Source organism: Pseudophryne corroboree, chromosome 4 (assembly GCF_028390025.1).
Source record: "Pseudophryne corroboree isolate aPseCor3 chromosome 4, aPseCor3.hap2, whole genome shotgun sequence".
Taxonomy (NCBI): Eukaryota; Metazoa; Chordata; class Amphibia; order Anura; family Myobatrachidae; genus Pseudophryne; species Pseudophryne corroboree.
This window is the reverse complement of record NC_086447.1, coordinates 793004262-793028499: the sequence shown is the minus strand read 5'-3', so window position 1 is coordinate 793028499 and position 24238 is coordinate 793004262. Positions and strand designations below refer to the sequence as shown.

The 24238-nt window shown below is 48.3% G+C and overlaps 1 protein-coding gene across 2 annotated transcripts in view; it reads right to left on the bottom strand.

The window, feature by feature from the left end:
• The window catches only part of PLEKHH2 (pleckstrin homology, MyTH4 and FERM domain containing H2), a 417559-nt gene that overhangs the window by 220634 nt on the left and 172687 nt on the right, over nt 1-24238 (bottom strand). For both annotated transcript variants that reach the window (XM_063918337.1, XM_063918336.1), the window contains exon 3: nt 3939-4001. In XM_063918337.1, the coding sequence (XP_063774407.1) occupies nt 3939-4001 (63 nt within the window). The remainder of the gene's footprint in view (nt 1-3938; nt 4002-24238) is intronic.

Sequence of the window (24238 nt, the reverse complement as noted above, 5' to 3'; positions counted from 1 at the left end):
TACGGTAGTCGGCAGCCAATAGCGTGCCTGCCAGTGATCTCTTGGCCGTGAGCGAACGTAACGCTTGAGCGTCTCGACCACGGCTAAGCGATTGTTACGCAACGTGCGTACCCTTACGGTACTTCATACGTAGTTAGCGTACAGTGTTCTTAGACCTCATAAAGGGTATTATATAAGATAAATATTTAGCTTTATCAAAGGTTAGGGTTAAGCTGACATTATTGTGTATGGATATGAATGTCAGCATTATGGGTGTCGACAAAAAATACAGAGCCCAGACTGAGAACTACTGAAAGTAGATCTAAAGTGACAGAGCTGCGCTAACAATGCTGAAAAGGATTGACTTAATTGTTATGCCAGCCAAGATGGCTGCCTCACCTTTTGCACGCTCCTGATCATCTCCATAAAACAGCTTAAATTCACCACAGCTGACCTATGAATCATCATAAATATCCAAGGACTTACCTTTAACTTGTACTACTCTACGCGGACATCTCATTAAAAAAACAACGGATTGCATTCCTGCGCTGAGATACAAACTTGATTGAAACCTCTGCATCTCTCTACTGAGAAGTCCTTCAGTTTGGAATCTACTGTGCTCTGCATTGGACATCCCAGGCAAGGTACTGTGGACTACAAACTATCTTTGGCTCCATCCAGCCCCTCACTTAGACATCATTCACCTCTGTTCTCTGAGCGACAAATAACTTTGACTTCTTGCATTAATCAACTAATATACAGTATATTCCGGCTCTGAATTGCTGAAGGGTCACTGTTCATTTTAAATTGCAGGAGCCATTGCCCAGGACACATGTTATCACTACCCCCACAAGAAATCTACTTCAATGGCCTCTCACACTGAGATTTTTCACACCTACACTATAGGAATTGGATTCTAAAACCTTTCCACAAGTCTGCTTTGTCCTGAAATAATCGACTAACTCAGCAACAGAAAAGCAAAGTTATTTTATTTATCACTTGTTTCAAATATACCCATTGGATTAAAGAGCAGCAATAGGTTATAGCAATAACGATTACAGTGATTACAATCCAAGATGGCGCCGCAGATGGCTGCCTCGGAGCTATGCAGCTCAGCCAAAATACCTGTTTCCCCTTGTTTTCCCCTGCCCTTGTCTAATCCCACCGGTGACCAAATACAGCAGGGAAGCCCTCCTAAGTTGGAGCGCTCCCGCGGTGCTTTACCCACATTCAGGCACGTCGGTGGGTGAATCAGCGGCCCTTGCAGCCCTCGCTGCCCTTTGTGGCAAGGATGCAGACGTCGTGGACTCCAGAATGGATGACCGAGCGGCTGCGGCCCCCGCAGCCTGGGCGGCGACTAGCGGGCGGATTGGCGGCCCCGGAAAGAGAATGACGGAGGCCCTCATGTCGGCCCTAGAAGGACCTGGGCTCAGTGGAGAGGCTGTCACGCAGGCGCCCTAGTGAGGTGGCGGCGGCGAGGTCGCCGGTATGCACTTCCCGCGATCCTGCTCTCGAACGTGCGCTCACTGGCAAACAAGTTTGACAAACTGTCCCTCCTTCTGGGCAGCGCAGGGTTAGGCATTACAGGGTCGTCCGTCTTCTGCTTTATGGAGACGTGGCTGGACGACCATATTGCGGACAACCCAATGTCTCTGCCGGGCTTCACTCTCTTCAGGGCCGATCACTCCAAGGTTCTCTCAGGATAAATGAAGGGTGGTGGCATCTGCTTCTACATCAACGACAGATGGTGCACCAATGTCACGATCCTAGGAAAATCATGTAGCCCTCACCTGGAGATGCTAAGTATCAACTGCAACCCCTTCTATTCCCCCCGGGAATTTGCCTCAATGGTCCTTGTGGGAGTGTACATCCCCCCCTCACCTGTGCGAACGAAGCCCTGCACCACCTGGCCATAGTCATATCCGACATAGAACATAAACACCCAGACTCTCTGCTTATAGTGCTCAGTGACTTCAACAGAACTAACCTGAGCAAAGAGCTACCTACGTACAAACAACAAGTCACGTGTCCCACTAGGGAAGGGCGCACCCTTGAACACTGCTACACTACCCTCAAGTCTGCCTTCCAGTCTATCCTGTGTGCTGCACTTGGCCTATTTGACCACTGCCTCGTCCACCTGCTCCCTACCTATACACAGAAGCTGAGAGCGGTTAAGCCTGTCGTCAAGACTGTTAAGAAATGGACCAACGAGGCTAAGATGAAGCTCCAGGCCTGCTTTGACTGCACGGAATGGGGGGTCTTCGAAGCCTCAGCAACCGACCTGAATGACCTGACAGACACGGTCACATCCTACATCAGCTACTGTGAGGACATGTGTGTACCTACCAAGACTTACCGCATTTACAACAACAACAACAACAAACTCTGGTTCAACGCCCAGCTCAGGCAACTTCGTCGGGCCAAAGAGGAGGCCTATAGCAGTGGTGACAAAGCACTATATAACTGAACTAGGAACTCTCTGACTAAAGAAATTAGGCTAGCAAAAAAGTGGTTCTCAGACAAGCTGAAAAACGATCTCTCCACCAATGACCCCGTATCTGTATGGAAAGGAATGCAATCCATAACCATCTACAGAAAACATCGAAGTCCACCACCATGCACCAAGACCTAGCAGACAAGCTGATACACTTTTATTGCAGGTTCGCAAAAGAAGTCCCAAGCGACCCAAACAATCACCTCTACAATGCCATCAACACTGACGGCCAACTCCAGGCACTGCAAGTCGCCTAAGAAGAGGTGGAGGCACTGTTCAAAAGGGCCAAACCCAGGAAAGCTCCGGGTCCTGACAGAGTGTCACCATCTGCCCTTAGAGCATGTGCGGGTCAGCTCGCCCCCATATTCACCAAGATCTTCGACAAATCGCTGGAGCTACAGAAAGTCACTTCCTGCCTCAAAAGGTCCACTATTGTATCGGTCCCCAAGAAACCCTCTATCATGAACCTGAACGACTACAGGGCTGTGCCCTCTCACTCCTGCTCTTCTCCCTGTACACAAATGACTGCACCTCAGAGGCACCCTCAGTAAAGATCATCAAATTCGCCAACGACACCACCGTCATCAGACTCATTGAGGACGGGGACGAATCGGTCTATAGACGGGAAGTAGACCGGTTGGCACAGTGGTGCAGCCACAACAACCTTGAGCTCAACCTCCGCTAACGATTGCTAACAGTGTGGTATCGCTAGTGGACTCCTTCAAGTTTCTAGGAACCACAATCTCCCAGGACCTTAAATGGGGGGCCAACGCTAACGCCACCGTCTGGAAAGCAGAGCAGAGGTTGTTCTTCCTCAGGCAACTAAGGAAGTTCAACATCCCACAGAAGCTTCTGCTCCTCTTCAACTCCGCGATTGTGGAGTCGGTACTGTGCTCCTTGATACTCGTATGGTACGGCTCCGCCAGCGGGAAGGACAGATGCAGGCTCCAAAAGGTGGTCAGAACCGCAGAGAAGATCATCTGGGCCGACCTTCCCTCAGTCCAGGACCTGTACCTGTCCAGAGCTAAAAAGCGGGCAATGAAGATAGTAAAAGACCAGCTACACCCCGGCCACAGCATGTTTAACTTGCTTCCTTCAGGCAGGCATTACAGGGCCGTCCCCGCCGGGTCCACGAGAATCCTCAAAAGTTTCTTTCCCCAAGCGGTCCGCCTGCTGAACTCCTGAACATTGACTGACTAGACTTACATGTAACTCACTTGTGTCCCTACGGTATACCTATCTGTATGACTCTACTTGCCCCCGACCTGCTTATCTGTTACCTACTTGGCTGTTGTATAGCAAACCGAAGACAAATTCCTAGTATACGCAAGTATACCTGGCCAATAAAGCTGATTCTGATTCTGAAAAAGAACCAATATCCTCACTCTGTTGTATTAAATATACAATTTTTAGCTTTATAACAATAAAAGTGTACAGCGCCCATTTTCCAGCTAGTAACAATTACCTGCTCATAGGCTTTCTCTGCTCGCCGGTTTGCATCAATAACTTGTCTCTCCAGCTGCTGCATCTGCACAAGAAGAGATGAGTGTTGATTATTTAATGGCCACTTATACAAACATGCTTTGAAGTTCTGGTAATGGATTGTGACATTATCAATAGTCTTTTAATTGAGATGAAAGCCTCTTACTGATACATGCCATGCATGAAAGATTATGAAGGACTGCAATTTGCAATTCCTGTACATGCCAGGAATGTAAGCCAGATGACCTGAATGTAGGAGCAAATGTCCAAAGTAACTAAACAGATGATTCCCAAGGTGCTAATAACAGAGAGGAAACATCCCCAGTTATGTGTAAACCCAGGTTAGCATCAGCAATAACACAGATGTCATTTTCAACCTGACTCAGCCGGGGCGACAATTACAATAATGATTCAGACAAGGCAGCCATATTGTACAGTCAGTGCGTCCTGGCACACTGAATGAGCTTCACATATCTAAATATTTAACACTCTATTTAAAACTGCTCTGCAGCCCCATATTTGTTCATACTCACTAGTACCCAGGCCAAGAAGATCTCATGGCGGACCTGGTGGTCTAGAGAAATGTCTTAAACTTTCTCCTGTACTGAATAGTATGCTGTTGTACTGAATTGTAAGGTCCCATACTCACAGTGTAGACAGCCATTTATCAGGCTGACCCTGTACTCATAAGGTTACACCCTATCAAATTATTATTGTTTACTTATATACAGTAGCATCTCTAACTACAGTATGCAGCACTGTGCTGAGAATATTTGTCATTCACATCACTCACTGCCCAATTGGGGTTTACAGTCACAGGGGTCTATTTACTAAGCCTTGGAGAAAGATAAAGTGTACGGAGATGAAATACCAGCCAATCTTCTCCTGACATTGTTCAAACGCAGCCTGCAACATGGCAGTTACTATAGGAGATGGTTGGTTGGTACTTTATCTCCGTCCACTTTATCTGTCTCCAAGGTTTAGTACATAATTCCCTAACACACAATACAATAAATGTCCTGAATTCATGGGAAGTATGTTTTAATGGTCATGAAGAGTAGTGCATCAACACACAAAGTGCACAGGTTGGGTACCAAATACCGGCAGTCAGGATCTCCTCTCTGGGTTTCTCCTGGAGAGGTGACTTTAAAAGTCGGTAAGTATGGTTGAATTTGTGAAGTTTTAGTGAGAGAGAGAGAGAGATCTTCAGATGGTGTTAAACATTGTAGCACACAGGATAACTATTCATCGGTGAGGGATATTGGGATCCTTTCCCATCATTCTATACTTAGCTCATACCACTATCTCAGCAAGAAAATTTTGATAACTTGCCCTGAAAATACTGTACATCTGTAATTGCTGTGAATAGCAGTGACAAAAGATGAAACATCGTCACTGCTTGAGCAATATCAGCCTGATAATGTAGTTTCCGGGCAAATCGGAATGACATATTGGCCAGATTGTACAGTGTGTTCGGCCAATCTAAGCTCTCCTGTGGTCGCATGTGACATCATCTGGTCGGACCGTCCTGCACGGCCAACCAGACGATATCTCATGTGATGCCACGAAAGGTATTGAAGGATGGAACAAGGGATCGTTCTGTCCTTCATTATATCGTTCTGCTGTGTACCACGGTAACTATATGTTGGCCACCATATTGTCTGGGTACACAATGCTCCAGTGTGTACCCGGTTTTAAAGTCTGAGTTATCAATAGATAATTGGTGCTCCATATGGAGGTGAAAATAAACATAACAGTATTCATTTATGTATGGCAAAGAGACCCTCACTGCGTATTTATGTGTGTAAGTCCACCAACCTGCTTACCAAGCGAAATGTTAGGTGCACAGCACACCCACCTCAACTAGTTTGGTGGAGACAATAAAATCATCATATAAAAATGAAAGATCATAGAATTAGATACTAAGAAATAAATCACAAACAGAATTTGAGAGGGGCGTAGTATAGTATGCCAGCACACCGGCACCGGGAGCCCGACCGCCGGCATAGCGGCAGCGTGGCGAGCGCAAATGAGACCCTTGCGGGCTCACTGCGCTCGCCACACTGCGGGCATGGCTATTTTATTCTCCCTCCAGGGGGGTCTCGGACCCCCACGAGGGAGAAAAAGTGTCGGTATGTCGGCTGTCGGGATTCCGGCGCCAGTATACTGTGCGCCGGGATCCCGACAGTCGGCATACTGAAGACCACCCTTTGAGAGATGTCCTGTGCAGGTGGCAGGGGCATTTACAGGGACAAACCTGTAAATATGGGACTGTCCCTAGAAATTAGGGTCAGTTGTCAAAAATACTCTCCATTCAACTATACTTACTATCCATACATTTCTTTCAGCAAGAATCACACTATAGATAGCACATTTTTAGCAGATACATGTATATATTTAGCCAGGTACATGTATATATTTGGCAGATACATGTTTACATTTAATGTAATGTAAACGCCCAGTGCTGAGGAGAATAACATCATTCTCACCGCAGCTCAATATGTGTCTCACATATATGGTAATGCATGCGAGCGGTACAATGTAAACAGAGGGGAATAATGCTGAAAGAAGTCTCTTGTACCAGCGCAGTCACCGTGAAACAGGTTTGCTGGGCCTGTCAGAAACGGGGGATTTACTTCCCTGTCAGATAACTTTCTGTGTTGAAGTAAGAATTGAGCACAAATCAAAGAGGTTTTTATTTTGCTTTTCTTTTTTTTTCATTTAACACCTCAGATGCCCGATTACTGTGGAATTTTGCCTGTGAGGAGATGTAATAAGTCCTTGCTCTCAGACAGTGGCGGTTCTAATTTCACAGTTACATAACCTCCAACATTTTATACGTGAAAACTGGTACAAATTAGGAAAGGGGGCGTGGCCATGTGTATAAGGGATTTGGCCACTCCCCCTTTCCTATACTTTCAATGTTAATTTGGAGAGTCAAAAATCGGTACAAAGCCCTTTTTGGCAGGTACAGACCATAAAAAAAGGTACAGTTGGAGGGTATGCAGTTACCAACTGTCTCTGTTTTTAGGGATGTCATTAGCAACCAGGGGCTGGCTGGCAACTTTTAGCCTGGGGGGCAAATGAAATCAAGTGGCCCCGGCTTCTCTACCAGCGCATGGCAATGGCAAAATGGATGTGCCAGATAAAAAAACTGCAGGCCTGGTTTATCTAATGGGGATGCAGCTTAAATGTGTAGTGAAAAATCTGAAAAATCATTATGTCTAAGAACAATACATCACCTACCAGCCCTGTGTGACAAAGAGAAACTATTCTAATGACTTATATAACACACAGGGGGAATGCACGGTGTCAGTGGGCACAGGTGGGCTGCATAGTACCAGTGTACACAGAGTGACGGCACAGGTGGGACTGCACGGTGTCAGTGGGCACAGGTGGGCTGCATAGTACCAGTGTACACAGGGTGACGGCACAGGTGGGACTGCACGGTGTCAGTGGGCACAGGTGGGCTGCATAGTACCAGTGTACACAGGGTGACGGCACAGGTGGGACTGCACGGTGTCAGTGGGCACAGGTGGGCTGCATAGTACCAGTGTACACAGAGTGACGGCACAGGTGGGACTGCACGGTGTCAGTGGGCACAGGTGGGCTGCATAGTACCAGTGTACACAGGGTGACGGCACAGGTGGGAATGCACGGTGTCAGTGGGCACAGGTGGGCTGCATAGTACCAGTGTACACAGGGTGACGGCACAGGTGGGACTGCACGGTGTCAGTGGGCACAGGTGGGCTGCATAGTACCAGTGTACACAGAGTGACGGCACAGGTGGGACTGCACGGTGTCAGTGGGCACAGGTGGGCTGCATAGTACCAGTGTACACAGGGTGACGGCACAGGTGGGACTGCACGGTGTCAGTGGGCACAGGTGGGCTGCATAGTACCAGTGTACACAGGGTGACGGCACAGGTGGGACTGCACGGTGTCAGTGGGCACAGGTGGGCTGCATAGTACCAGTGTACACAGGGTGACGGCAAAGGTGGGACTGCACGGTGTCAGTGGGCACAGGTGGGCTGCATAGTACCAGTGTACACAGGGTGACGGCACAGGTGGGACTGCACGGTGTCAGTGGGCACAGGTGGGCTGCATAGTACCAGTGTACACAGAGTGACGGCACAGGTGGGACTGCACGGTGTCAGTGGGCACAGGTGGGCTGCATAGTACCAGTGTACACAGGGTGACGGCACAGGTGGGACTGCACGGTGTCAGTGGGCACAGGTGGGCTGCATGGTACCAGTGTACACAGGGTGACGGCACAGGTGGGACTGCACGGTGTCAGTGGGCACAGATGGGCTGCATAGTACCAGTGTATACAGGGTGACGGCACAGGTGGGACTGCACGGTGTCAGTGGGCACAGGTGGGCTGCATAGTACCAGTGTACACAGAGTGACGGCACAGGTGGGACTGCACGGTGTCAGTGGGCACAGGTGGGCTGCATAGTACCAGTGTACACAGGGTGACGGCACAGGTGGGACTGCACGGTGTCAGTGGGCACAGGTGGGCTGCATAGAACCAGTGTACACAGGGTGACGGCACAGGTGGGACTGCACGGTGTCAGTGGGCACAGATGGGCTGCATAGTACCAGTGTACACAGGGTGACGGCACAGGTGGGACTGCACGGTGTCAGTGGGCACAGGTGGGCTGCATAGTACCAGTGTACACTGGGTGACGGCACAGGTGGGAATGCACGGTGTCAGTGGGCACAGGTGGGCTGCATAGTACCAGTGTACACAGGGTGACGGCACAGGTGGGACTGCACGGTGTCAGTGGGCACAGGTGGGCTGCATAGTACCAGTGTACACAGGGTGACGGCACAGGTGGGACTGCACGGTGTCAGTGGGCACAGGTGGGCTGCATAGTACCAGTGTACACAGGGTGACGGCACAGGTGGGACTGCACGGTGTCAGTGGGCACAGGTGGGCTGCATAGTACCAGTGTACACAGGGTGACGGCACAGGTGGGACTGCACGGTGTCAGTGGGCACAGATGGGCTGCATAGTACCAGTGTACACAGGGTGACGGCATAGGTGGGACTGCACGGTGTCAGTGGGCACAGGTGGACTGCATAGTACCAGTGTACACAGGGTGACAGCACAGGTGGGACTGCACGGTGTCAGTGGGCACAGGTGGGCTGCATAGTACCAGTGTACACAGGGTGACGGCACAGGTGGGACTGCACGGTGTCAGTGGGCACAGGTGGGCTGCATAGTACCAGTGTACACAGGGTGACGGCACAGGTGGGACTGCATGGTGTCAGTGGGCACAGATGGGCTGCACAGAATCAGAATCACCTTTATTGGCCAGGTGTACTCATGACCACTAGGAATTTTTTGTGGTACAATGCATCGCCAAGCAGCAACATGAAGGAGGAAAAACGTAGCATACATTACAAACATTACACATATGAGTTCATACTGCACACTGCAACTGTACGATAGACTCGACATATTAGACATATTATACATGTAAGACTAAAAACAAAGGCTTCTTGGCAGAGCAGCACCGAGGCAGCCATCTGCGGCGCCAACTAGAACTCAAACAATGCACATAATACAGAAGTTTTAAGTAATACATCAACAGATAAACCACACAGACATTAAAAAAAAAAACCTTGAGCACACAGAAAGCATAATGGGTGATTGGTGTAGGCATTTTGGGTAATAACCTCCAGGGGTTGTGTATTCCACCCTCACAAGGTACCAGGTGCGGCAGCCATCTTAGGCGCACTGCGTAGGATTACCCAGGGTCGAATAGTCCACCCCTAGAAGAGATAACACAAAATGGAGAGATTGCAGAGTCCTAAAGTTCAGAGTAGGGTTCCAACAAAACCATCAGGTCCGTTTATTTTTCATCCCATCCACAAGCGCACCAGATAAGGCAGCCATGTTGGGCGCACTACGAAGGTTACACAGTGTGAGATGAGCCATACAAGGGCCAAATGCATGGAAAGCTGACATGTGTGTAGGAGTATGCTATGCCCTGCATGGAAAGATCCAAATGAAGCACACCCTGCCACGGAGGAACCATCCGAGGCAGCCATGTGGGGCGCACTGCGTAGGTTACTGCTGGCAGGGTGTGCAACCAATGGAGGTACACATTACAGGAATAGCACACAGTGGGGTGGAAGTACCCTGTAAGAAAAAAGAGAAGAGAAAAACACATTTGCAGGAAAACTGTACTAACATTATTTTGCGAAAATTATAAATGTCCTGGTCTCATGAGAGCAGTGCGGGTGGGTGTGAGAATGTGGGGAGCACACTAATGTCCAATGGAAATGACCCAGCAAAGTCTGGTCCTGGTGCGCACGCCCCTCAGTTCCCTTCTCAGCTTGAGGGGTAGTCCCTGAGGCAGTCATGATGTTCTTGGACAGAGGAGTAGTAGGCATTGGTCCTGGAGTTCTCATGGCATAGGTGAGGAGAGGCCACATAGTGGTCCTGAGTTGCAGTGTTTGGGGAACTAGTTTAATTAGAGATTCTAGCGTAGTCCAAATCCAGTTCAAACTCCGGTTCTAACTTCATCCTTAAAATACATCCTTCACAAATGCATACTTCACAGATGCAAGCAGGCCAAGTACTGACTGCAGGCCTTGATGATATTGCTCTTAAATGCTACACACTAGATCAGTTGGCAAAGGGGGAGGTGTGCAATCAGAAGTTCAGCTAATTAACAGAGCGGATTTTGCATTGAAGACAGATCACAGACATTTGCAGACAAAGGCCCTCATTCCGAGTTGTTCGCTCGCTAGCTGCTTGTCACGATCCGGGTATCTGGACGCCATTTCTTACCCATCAGATGCCTCCTAAGGCTGGCTCAGCGCTCCAGGACCGGATCCCATCTGTTATCCTGATGTGTACATTCCTGTATCCTCTCCTGTCACTCTGGGATGCTGTCACAGTAAACGCCATATTACACCTGGCATGGCGTCTCCCGCGGCCTCCGCCGCCGTCCCTGAACTTCTGCATGCAGAGTGTCTGAGTGGCGATTACGTCAGCCGCGGCCTCCGCTGTGTCCGCGTGGTTGGATGTGCATCTGTCAGCCTGGCGCCTCCTGTCTCCGGTGGCCGGCGCCGCCATTACTGTTTTCATTACCACATGGACTACAAACCAAACTTCCCTCCAAGTGTCTGCATGGGCGCAGCCATCTTGGATTCTGTCAGCTGATCATTTCCACCAATCTGTTCTCAGTATTGATAATCTGCATAATTGCCTAGCCAATCCCTTCCTTGCTGCAGGTATAAATACACTGTGCCTGAGCAAGGAAGGCGTCAGTGCTTTGGTTGTCAAACCTAGTTCCTGTTTGTCTCTCTCCTGTGATTGTCTTCCAGGTTCCAGCTCCTGTCTCAAGACTTCCACCATAGAGACCCGCACCAGCATTCCACCTGCGGTGTAGCCTGACTCTCCAATCCATTGTGGATTCATCTGTTTCCAGCTACAACTTTACCTGCTTCCAGCTCAGCTTCCAGCAGAGTACAGCTTCCCTTAAAGGGCCGGTGTCCTTTCTACACTTTACCACTCTCCACCGGTATTATTATTTCTCCGCTCTCAAGTTCTACATTTCAGTTCATATTTCATCGCTCCCAAGTTCATTTATTATTTAACTGGTTCCAGCCAGTATCCACTCCGTGCTAACAACAGTCTGGTTCCAGCCAGTATCCACAGCAGCTGTTTTATCTTCAGCAACCCAGCTTTTCCTGGAACACCAGCTGGCACAATCCTGGGTTATCTCCATTGCTACAGTCGGGCCTGGTAAGGACTTTCCATCTAGAAGATCATAAGAACTATCTCACACTACCAGTGCCCTGTGGCTCCTGCCATCCTGTAGTACCCAGGAACTGTATTTATTCTTTGCTGACTTTTACGTTTTCTTTTACTGCTGCTGTGTTGCGGAGTTGTCATAATAAACATCATTGACTTTTATCCAAGTTGTCGTGGTCACGCCTTCGGGCAGTTATTATTCATGTTACTTACATGTCCAGGGGTCTGATACAACCTCCCAGGTTCCGGTACATCTCAGCCCCTACAACTGAGGCTGCCTCCCGTCAGCTCAGGCCCTCAGTTGTGACAGTAAGCACTGACCTAATGAATCCAGCCGGAGACCAGGATCAAGCGGCCAGGCCGATGCAAGAACTGGCAGCCCGACTAGAACATCAGGAGGCTGCACAGGGCCACATCATCCGCTGTCTCCAGGATCTCTCTACTCGGCTGGATGGGATTCAGACAACTCTCCGTGGATCAGGCGCGTCTGGTGCGTCAACCACAGTGACTCCAGCTATAACCCCACCCACCTTACCCATTTCTGCTCCACGTCTTCATCTTCCAACGCCAGCAAAATTTGACGGATCTCCAAGATTCTGCAGGGGATTTCTCAACCAGTGTGAGATTCAGTTTGAGCTACAACCTGGCAATTTTCCCAGTGACCGTACAAAAATTGCCTACATTATTTCTCTTCTCAGTGGCTCAGCCCTTGATTGGGCATCACCGTTATGGGAGAGGTCCGACACCCTGCTATCTTCCTACACTGCCTTCGTGTCAACATTCAGGCGCATCTTCGACGAGCCAGGGCGGGTAACCTCAGCTTCATCCGAGATTCTCCGTTTACGCCAGGGGTCACGTACTGTAGGACAATATCTGATACAGTTCCAGATCCTGGCATCCGAACTGGCATGGAACGACGAGGCCCTGTATGCTGCATTCTGGCATGGCTTATCTGAGCGTATTAAAGATGAGTTAGCTACCAGAGACTTACCTTCTAAGTTAGATGAGCTAATCTCACTCTGCACGAAAGTTGATTTACGTTTCAGAGAGAGAGCAACGGAGCGTGGAAGATCATCTGCTCCAAAATCTTCTGCTCCTCCTCCTCGTCAACTGTCACCATCTAAAGATGAGCCCATGCAACTTGGCCGTTCCCGTTTAACTCCTGCTGAGCGCCGAAGACGTCTCTCCGAGTTTCTCTGTCTCTATTGTGCAGCTCCGTCTCACACCATTAATGCCTGTCCCAAACGTCCGGGAAACTCCAAATCCTAGCTCGCCAAGGAGAGGGCCGGCTAGGAGTAATGATCTCCTCTCCATCTCCTCAAGATTGTAATCTCCCAGTCTCGCTTCAAGTTGCTCAACGTTATCGGAACGTCATTGCCCTCCTTGATTCCGGAGCAGCTGGGAACTTTATTACCGAAGCCTATGTTAAACGGTGGTCCCTACCCACCGAGAGACTTCCTTCGTCCATTTCTTTAACTGCCGTGGATGGCAGCAAAATTTTTGATGCAGTTATTTCTTTAAGGACTCTACCAGTTCGTCTGAGAGTGGGAGTTCTTCATTCCGAACTTATTTCTTTTTTAGTGATTCCAAGAGCCACACATCCTGTGGTCCTGGGCCTTCCATGGCTCCGTCTTCACAATCCTACAATTGATTGGACGACTACGCAAATCCTGGCATGGGGTTCCTCCTGTGCTGAGACATGTTTGTTTAAAGTATTGCCTGTCTGTTCTTCCTCCCCCAGGTCGTCTGATGTTCCACCTCCTCCATATCAAGATTTCACGGATGTGTTCAGTAAAGCTTCTGCTGATATCCTTCCTCCTCATAGAGAATGGGACTGTCCGATTGATCTCGTTCCAGGGAAGGTTCCACCTCGAGGCCGAACTTATCCGTTGTCTCTGCCTGAGACGCATTCTATGGAGGAATATATTAAAGAGAACCTAGCAAAGGGGTTCATTCGACCTTCTTCTTCTCCAGCCGGCGCAGGCTTCTTTTTTGTAAAAAAGAAAGATGGTGGTCTGCGGCCGTGCATCGACTACAGAGGTTTGAACGACATTACCATCAAGAACCGTTATCCTTTACCCCTGATTACTGAGCTCTTTGACAGAGTTAGCGGAGCTACCATCTTTACAAAGCTGGACTTGCGAGGTGCATACAATCTCATCCGGATCCGTGAGGGTGACGAGTGGAAGACCGCCTTTAACACCCGTGACGGACATTATGAGTACCTCGTCATGCCCTTCGGATTGAGCAATGCTCCAGCTGTCTTCCAGCATTTTGTCAATGAGATCTTCAGAGACATTCTATACCGTCATGTCGTGGTCTATCTAGACGATATCCTCATTTTTGCCAACGATTTAGAGGAACATCGTTTTTGGGTTAAAGAGGTTCTGTCCCGTCTCCGTGTCAATCATCTCTATTGCAAATTAGAAAAATGCGTCTTTGAAGTCAAGTCCATTCCGTTTCTAGGGTACATTGTGTCCGGTTCCGGACTAGAGATGGATCCTGAGAAACTACAAGCAATCCAAAATTGGCCGGTACCCTTAACCCTCAAAGGGGTCCAGAGGTTCTTAGGGTTCGCCAACTATTACCGAAAGTTTATACGAGACTTTTCCACCATTGTGGCGCCTATTACTGCTTTCACTAAGAAGGGTGCTAACCCGTCCAAGTGGTCTGAAGAAGCCATGCAAGCATTTCATCTTTTAAAACAAAGGTTCATCTCTGCGCCTGTTCTGAAACAGCCCGACATCGACTCTCCTTTCATCTTAGAGGTGGATGCCTCCTCCGTTGGAGTAGGAGCGGTGTTATCTCAGAGGGCTAAAGATGGCCATTTACACCCTTGCAGTTTCTTCTCCCGGAAGTTCTCCCCAGCTGAGCGCAACTATGCCATTGGCGACCAGGAGTTGCTAGCCATCAAGCTCGCTCTAGAAGAGTGGAGGTATCTGTTGGAGGGAGCTTCTCATTCAATCACCATACTTACAGACCACAAGAACCTTTTATACCTGAAGGGCGCACAATGTCTCAACCCTCGTCAGGCCAGATGGGCACTTTTCTTTTCCAGGTTCGACTTTAAACTCCAGTTCTGTCCGGGCTCTCAGAATCGCAAGGCCGATGCCCTTTCCCGCTCATGGGAGCAAGAAAATGAGTCAGAGTCTTCAGACAAGCATCCTATTATAAATCCGTTGGCATTCTCCACGGTAGGGATGGACTCTACGCCCCCATCAGGGAAAAGTTTTGTGAAGCCGATGCTAAGGAAGAAGCTCATGCATTGGGCCCATGCTTCCCGTTTTGCCGGACATACAGGTATCCAAAAAACCCTGGAGTTTATCTCTAGGTCCTATTGGTGGCCAACTCTGAAAAAGGACGTCTTGGAGTTTATTGCATCTTGCCCAAAGTGTGCCCAACATAAAGTATCCCGCCAGTCGCCTGCGGGGCAACTGGTTCCACTATCCGTTCCCCGTCGACCATGGACCCACTTGTCGATGGATTTCATTACAGACTTACCCATGTGCAACAAGTTCAATACCATCTGGGTGGTAGTTGACCGGTTCACCAAGATGGCACACTTCATTCCTCTCACCGGTCTTCCGTCAGCTTCCAAGTTGGCTCAAGTATTCATACAAGAGATCTTCCGACTCCACGGTCTTCCTGAAGAAATTATCTCAGATCGAGGAGTTCAATTCACAGCCAAATTCTGGCGAAGTTTATGTCAAGTCCTCCAAGTCAAGCTAAAGTTTTCCACGGCTTACCATCCTCAGACCAATGGTCAAACCGAGAGGGTGAATCAGGACTTGGAGGCCTTCCTCCGCATCTATGTGTCCTCCTCTCAAGATGACTGGGTTCAATTACTTCCCTGGGCCGAGTTCTGTCATAACAACCAGTATCATTCTTCATCTGCTTCAACACCATTCTTCACTAACTTTGGATTCCACCCTAAAGTCCCTGAGTTCCAACCGCTTCCAGCAACTTCTGTTCCCGCAGTGGATATCACCTTGCATCAGTTTGCCAATATCTGGAAGAGCGTACGATCAGCTCTGCTCAAGGCATCGTTCAGGTACAAGAAGTTTGCGGATAAGAAGCGTCGAGCAGTTCCTGCTCTCAAGGTGGGTGATCGGGTATGGTTATCCACGAAGAATTTGAGGTTAAGAGTTCCCAGTATGAAGTTTGCACCTCGCTATATCGGTCCTTTCAAGATTGAACAAGTCATCAATCCTGTTGCTTACAGACTCCAGTTGCCTCCCTTCTTAAAAATACCCAGGACATTCCATGTTTCCCTGTTGAAACCGCTGATCTTGAATCGGTTTCATTCCTCACTTCCTCCAACTCCGAAAGTCCAAACTCAACGAGGCGTTGAGTATGAAGTGGCCAAGATCCTGGACTCACGTCACCGTTACGGTCAACTACAATATCTTATTGACTGGAAGGGTTATGGTCCTGAGGAACGTTCATGGACCAATGCTTCTGATGTCCATGCTCCTGCCTTGGTTCGGAGATTCCATTCCAAGTTTCCTCAAAAGCCAAAGAAGTGTCCTGGGGCCACTCCTAAAGGGGGGGGTGCTGTCACGATCCGGGTATCTGGACGCCATTTCTTACCCATCAGATGCCTCCTAAGGCTGGCTCAGCGCTCCAGGACCGGATCCCATCTGTTATCCTGATGTGTACATTCCTGTATCCTCTCCTGTCACTCTGGGACGCTGTCACAGTAAACGCCATATTACACCTGGCATGGCGTCTCCCGCGGCCTCCGCCGCCGTCCCTGAACTTCTGCATGCAGAGTGTCTGAGTGGCGATTACGTCAGCCGCGGCCTCCGCTGTGTCCGCGTGGTTGGATGTGCATCTGTCAGCCTGGCGCCTCCTGTCTCCGGTGGCCGGCGCCGCCATTACTGTTTTCATTACCACATGGATTACAAACCAAACTTCCCTCCAAGTGTCTGCATGGGCGCAGCCATCTTGGATTCTGTCAGCTGATCATTTCCACCAATCTGTTCTCAGTATTGATAATCTGCATAATTGCCTAGCCAATCCCTTCCTTGCTGCAGGTATAAATACACTGTGCCTGAGCAAGGAAGGCGTCAGTGCTTTGGTTGTCAAACCTAGTTCCTGTTTGTCTCTCTCCTGTGATTGTCTTCCAGGTTCCAGCTCCTGTCTCAAGACTTCCACCATAGAGACCCGCACCAGCATTCCACCTGCGCTGTAGCCTGACTCTCCAATCCATTGTGGATTCATCTGTTTCCAGCTACAACTTTACCTGCTTCCAGCTCAGCTTCCAGCAGAGTACAGCTTCCCTTAAAGGGCCGGTGTCCTTTCTACACTTTACCACTCTCCACCGGTATTATTATTTCTCCGCTCTCAAGTTCTACATTTCAGTTCATATTTCATCGCTCCCAAGTTCATTTATTATTTAACTGGTTCCAGCCAGTATCCACTCCGTGCTAACAACAGTCTGGTTCCAGCCAGTATCCACAGCAGATGTTTTATCTTCAGCAACCCAGCTTTTCCTGGAACACCAGCTGGCACAATCCTGGGTTATCTCCATTGCTACAGTCGGGCCTGGTAAGGACTTTCCATCTAGAAGATCATAAGAACTATCTCACACTACCAGTGCCCTGTGGCTCCTGCCATCCTGTAGTACCCAGGAACTGTATTTATTCTTTGCTGACTTTTACGTTTTCTTTTACTGCTGCTGTGTTGCGGAGTTGTCATAATAAACATCATTGACTTTTATCCAAGTTGTCGTGGTCACGCCTTCGGGCAGTTATTATTCATGTTACTTACATGTCCAGGGGTCTGATACAACCTCCCAGGTTCCGGTACATCTCAGCCCCTACAACTGAGGCTGCCTCCCGTCAGCTCAGGCCCTCAGTTGTGACACTGCTTTTAGCAGCATTGCACACGCTAGGCCGCCGCCCTCTGGGAGTGTATCTTAGCTTAGCAGAATAGCGAACGAAAGATTAGCAGAACTGCTAATAAATAATTCTTTGCAGTTTTTGAGTAGCTCCAGACCAAATCCTAGATTGCGATCAGCTCAGTCCGTTTAGTTCCTGGTTTGATGTCACAAACACACCCTGCGTTCAGCCAGCCACTCCCCCGTTTCTCCAGCCACTCCCGCGTTTTTCCCTGACACGCCTGCGTTTTTTAGCACACTCCCGGAAAACGCTCAGTTACCACCCAGAAACTCCCCTTTCATGTCAATCACTCACCGATCAGCAGAGCGACTGAAAAGCTTCGCACGAACAACAGCAAAACTGCTAAGTTTTTAGTGAAATAACTAAGCGCATGCGCACTGCGCATGCGCAATTAGCAACAAATCGCAGCATAGCGAAAATCGGCAACAAGCGAACAACTCAGAATGACCCCCATACTTTCTTGGGGTGTGAAAAGTGTAGCCAGATAGAGATGATATACTCAGATATACAAGCATGAAGATGGTGTTTTTACCTGTGAAGAAAAGAGAGATAGTTTTCAGTTCCGGTTCTAAGTACCAGTGTACAGGGGGTTGCACTGTGTCAGTAGGCACAGGTGGGCTGCATAGTACCAGTGTACACAGGGTGGCGGCACAGATGGGACTGCACGGTGTCAGATACAACCAGCCGTCCCACCATTTTCAGGTTTTTTTTAAATAAAAGTTATTTAATATATTTAGGATGGATTGGCTAAAAGACTCACTGAAAAAAAGAAAAATTCACAGAGTGCTTTTGTAGTTCTTGGGAAAGCTACAATGCCACTCTATCCCCACAACTTATTATGGAAATGTTTTCGAAGTACACTCTGGTATGAAACACAAGTATACACCGGTATCCGTTCAGATGGTCGACCATGTTATGGTCGACAGTCATTAGGTCGACCACTATTGGTCGACATTGACATGGTCAACATGGACACATGGTCGACACATGCAAATGGTCGACACATGAAATATCGACACATGAAAGGCCGACATGAGTTTTTTTACTTTTTCTTTCTTTTGGGGAACTTTTCCATACTTTACGATCCACGTGGACTACGATTGGAACGGTAATCTGTGCCGAGCGGTGCACTAATTGGGGTTCCCAGTCACTTTACGCAAAAAACGACACAAAAAAAGTTTAAAAAACTCATGTCGACCTTTTCATGTGTCGACCTTTCATGTGTGGACCATTTTCATGTGTCGACCATGTGTCCATGTCGACCATATCAATGTCGACCAATAGTGGTCGACCTAATGACTGTCGACGATAACATGGTCGACTATTCATACCGGAACCGTATACACCCAGGATCCTCCGATAGTTATCGATTTAAATCCCTCCTCCAGATGACCACGACCCATAGGCCCAGGTCTTTTCATAAGATGCGTAATATTGACATGATTCATATCTCATATGGTTCTCATTATGGGCCTAATTCAGGGGGTAATTCAGACCTGATCGCTCGCTAGCTGTTTTTTGCAGTCCTGTGTTCACATAGTCGCCGCCCGCCAGGGAGTGTATTTTAGCTGTGCAAGTATGTGATAGCATGTGCAGCCGAGCAGTACAAAAACATTTTGTGCAGTTTCTGAGTAGCCCAGGACTTACTCAGCCGCTGCGATCACTTCAGCCTGTCTGGGACCGGAGTAGACGTCAGACACCCGCCCTGCAAACGCTTGGGAACGCCTGCGTTTTTCCAACCACTCCAAGAAAACGGTCAGTTGACACCCACAAATGCCTTCTTCCTGTGAATCACCTTGCGATCGCCCGTGTGAATAGATTCTTTGCACAAACCCATTGCAGAGCAACGAACAGCTGTGTACCTGTGCGACATGCCTGCGCATTGCGGTGCATACGCATGCGCAGTTCTGACCTGATCGCAGCGCTGCAATAAACGCTAGCGAGCGATCAGGTCTGAATTACCCCCTCAGATCTGATCGCAGCAGCAAATCTGTTAGCTAATGGGCAAAACCATGTGCACTGCAGCGGAAGGGGGGCAGATGTAACATGTGCAGAGAGAGTTAGATTTGGGTGTGGTATGTTCAAACTGAAATCTAAATTGCAGTGTAAAATAAAGCAGCCAGTATTTACCCTGCACAGAAACAATATAACCCACCCAATTCTCTCTGCACATGTTATATCTGCCCCACCTGCAGTACACATGGTTTTGCCCATTAGCTAACAATCTGAATTAGGCCCTATATACAAATGTGATTAATACTGTTAATATATCATATAGTAATATTGTCAGATATGTCAAACTTGTTTTTGATATGTATTACGTCACATAATATCAGTCATTCCTGTTAATATACCATGTAATACTATTGTCATATACTGTACGTTACATTTGTCTCTGACATATATCACTGTCAAATCTGTTTTTGATATGTAATCTGCACATACTTGAGAAAAATTGCTTAAAAAAATTTAAAAAAAGGTTAGGAAGTACAACCGTTTTCTGCCATGTAGCACGCAGCACGCAGCACAGGACGGGGAGGGAGCTGGTCCAAAGCCTATCCTTATGGAATATGCGTGAAATACACACATTCCATGTAATCCTCCTACATGACTCTGGGGTAGATGTACTAAGCCTTGAAGAGTGATAAAGCGGAGACAGATAAACTACCAACCAATCAGCTCCAAACTGTCATTTTTCAGACATAGCCTGTAACATGGCAGCTAGGAGCTGATTGGCTGGTAGTTTATCTCTCTCTACTTTACCTCTCTCCAAGGCTTAGTGCATATGCCCAGAGAGAAAACCAGCCTCCTGGATCCCGTCCACTTCAGTCCAATAAACAGGTATTATAAATATAGTGGTTAGTCTGGTTAAAGTGCAGGTTATTATAGCAGTGGTGGAGGACTGCAGCAATTGCAGGACTGAAGGTGAGGGGGAGGTGTCCTGTAGCCCAAATGCATCTTGCTGCAGTCTTAGCTTCACCACTGTTATCAAATATAATCAGAGCAAGCACCGGAGCCATAACTTGGGGGGCAGGCGAGTGGTGCCACCTCCCAGGGAATAGGGTGTAGAGGCAGCATTTGGTACTCAGGGTTTCTGGAACGGCATCCTGCAGCCTAGAAAGCTCTCGTCTGAAGCATCCCTTGGATGCTCCAGGTGCCCAGCATCCCCCTAGTCCCGGCAGCAAGCCATCGAAAAGCCACCTAGAGCATTCTAAGGGCGCTCTGGAAGCACAGCTTCTCGCCCTGGTGCCAACAGCGCTTACCCCTTATGTCATCATGATGTCACGCGTCGGGAGCGGAGCCAGCACAGGGCGCCCTAGTGACCAGCTATGCTGCTGGCAAGCAGTAGAGCAGAAACAATCCTTCATTGCGTATTTATAGACCACATCATCAGGTTATTAAGAGGATATTAAGGATCCTGCAATGTAGTGATCTGCACTTAAAGGCCTTATTCAGGATCGATCGCATTTACCAGATTATCCGGCTAGTGCTCATGAACAGGGCCCAATCTGCGCGTGTGCGGGCCAGGCAATGCAATGGCATTACATGGATGCGAACGCCTGTACCTGATTGACAAGCAGAGGTGTTCGCAGGGCGGCGTTGCGGGGTGTGGCGCCGAAAGATGGTGTTGAGTCCAGCCCGTTTTCAGGGTGGCCTCGTGATATCACACGCAGCCGCTGCGAAAAAGAAAATGCCTGCGCTGCGCCTGCTTTATTTACAGCCAGGCTGCACAGGCAGGGGGGCTTCCCTTGTTTTGCGAGGACAGCGATGCAATTACAATTCAATTGTGATCACACCGCTGGCGGCCATTAGCATGCTGGGTGGCTTTACCCTGTGCTGGGCGGTCCCAGCATGTGATCAGTAGCAGTTTCGGTTTTCCTAATTTAGCAAACCGGCAACTGACACTGAATCAGGTCCTGAGGCCCTCATTCCGAGTTGTTCGCTCGTTCTTTTCCTTCGCATCGGTGCGATTTTCCGCTAACTGTGCATGCGCAATGTTCACACTGCGGCTGCGCCAAGTAAATTTGCTAAGAAGTTTGGTATTTTACTCACGGCATTACGAGGTTTTTTCTTCGTTCTGGTGATCGTAGTGTGATTGACAGGAAGTGGGTGTTTCTGGGCGGAAACTGGCCGTTTTATGGGAGTGTGTGAAAAAACGCGGGAGTGGCTGGAGAAACGGGGGAGTGTCTGGGCGAACGCTGGGTGTGTTTGTGACGTCAAACCAGGAACGACAAGCACTGAACTGATCGCACTGGAAGAGTTAGGGTGTGTACACACGGTGAGATAAATCTGTGAGATTTTGACTATATAGTCAAAATCTTATGAAAAGTTAGTTCATATCTCATGGTGCTAGGCAGCTTGCGATACAGATTCGATCCCGATGCGCGCTCCCGTGGGGTCAGTATCGTAAGGCTAGATAGATTGTGCAGGCAAGTCAATCTTGACTATCTAGTGTACAATCTAGTACAAAGTATAGTCAAAATTGGCACTTAGTCAAAATCGTACATAGACAAAATCTCAAGCACAGATAGTCAAAATCTGTACAATCTGTGCTATCTGGGCTCTGGGGGAGTTCAAGGGAAATCGCATAGTCAAAATCGAACATAGCAGGGATCTCACTGTGTGTACACACCCTAAGTCTCGAGCTACTCAGAAACTGCAAAGAAAAATCTTTTCGCAATATTGCGAATATTTCGTTCGCAATTCTGCTAAGCTAAGATTCACTCCCAGAGGGCGGCGGCTTAGCGTGTGTAATGCTGCTAAAATCGGCTAGCGAGCGAACAACTCGGAATGAGGGCCTAAGTTACAGTGGGGCAGTCATCTATACCAATGTATTTTTATCATAAGACTACAGCTAATTTACTTGCAATAGTACATAATAGTACAGCTAATGCACATGCAGGGGCGGATTAGGATGGAAAACCAGCCCAGGAAATTTCTGGAAACATCCCTAATGGAGGTCTGTTGAGGGGATAGGGTCTGTCATAGTGGGCGGGATACTCCCTCCTCATAGGGCCTTATACATCTTTCCTTTCAGTTGGCTCTGTGACTTCAATCTCATGCCACTACAAAGCCCTTCCCTGGGGTACATCTGTGTATCCAAATGTGCAAGAACTGAGACGCCCACTTTCAGACACTGCAATATATGTTGGTACATTACGCCATCTGTACCATCACAGATCATCTGTCTGAATATGGGGGGTAATTCAGAGTTGATCGCAGCAGCAAATTTGTTAGCAGTTCAGCAAAACCACATGGGGGTAATTCCAAGTTGATCGCAGCAGGAAATTTTTTTAGCAGTTGGACAAAACCATGTGCACTGCAGGGGAGGCAGATATAACATGTGCAGAGAGAGTTAGATTTGGGTGGGTTATTTTGTTTCTGTGCAGGGTAAATACTGGCTGCTTTATTTTTACACTGCAATTTAGATTGCAGATTGAACACACCACACCCAAATCTAACTCTCTCTGCACATGTTATATTTGCCCCCCCTGCAGTGCACATGGGCCCTCATTCCGAGTTGTTCGCTCGTTGCCGAGTTTCGCTATATTGCGATTAGTCGCTTACTGCGCATGCGCAAGGTTCGCAGAGCACATGCGCTTAGTTATTTTACTCAAAAGTTAGGTATTTTACTCACGGCATAACAAGGATTTTTCATCGTTCTGGTGATCGGAGTGTGATTGACAGGAAGTGGGTGTTTCTGGGCGGAAACTGTCCGTTTTATGGGAGTGTGCGAAAAAACGCTGGCATTTCTGGGAAAAACGCGGGAGTGTCTGAAGAAACGGGGGAGTGTCTGGGCGAACGCTGGGTGTGTTTGTGACGTCAAACCGGGAACGAAACTGACTGAACTTATCGCAATGTAGGAGTAAGTCTGGAGCTACTCAGAAACTGCTAAGAATTTTCTATTCGCAAATCTGCTAATCTTTCGTTCGCAAGTCTGCTATGCTAAGATACACTCCCAGAGGGCGGCGGCTTAGCGTGTGCAATGCTGCTAAAGGCAGATAGCGAGCGAACAACTCGGAATGAGGGCCATGGTTTTGCCCAACTGCTAACAAATTTGCTGCTACGATCAACTGAATTAGGACCATGGCCTCTAATGTGAGCGATTCAGCATCTCTGCACGCAAACCACTTTCAGCAACACTCCCACAAAACTCCCATACTACGCTACATCTGCGTCTGATTAGACAACCCCCTGTAACCACACATATTTTTAATGCACTTCTTTGTGTGTGTGTCTGAATCTGTACCACGCCTCTGTATGAACACCATCAGGATTTATCCGCTGTTCAACTCAGACGAAAAACACTACTCCACTCTGCAAGCGCGGCAATGGGGGTAATTGATCGCAGCAGCAAATTTGTTAGCAGTTGGGCAAAACCATGTGCACTGCAGGGGGGTTGGGGGGGGCAGATATAACATGTGCAGTGAGAGTTAGATTTGGGTGGGGTGTGTTCGCACTATCTAAATCTAAATTGCAGTGTAAAAATAAAGCAAGCAGTATTTACCCTGCACAGAAACAAAATAACCCACCCAAATCTAATTCTGCAAATGTTATATCTGCCACACCTGCAGTGCACATGGTTTTTCCCAACTGCTAACAAATT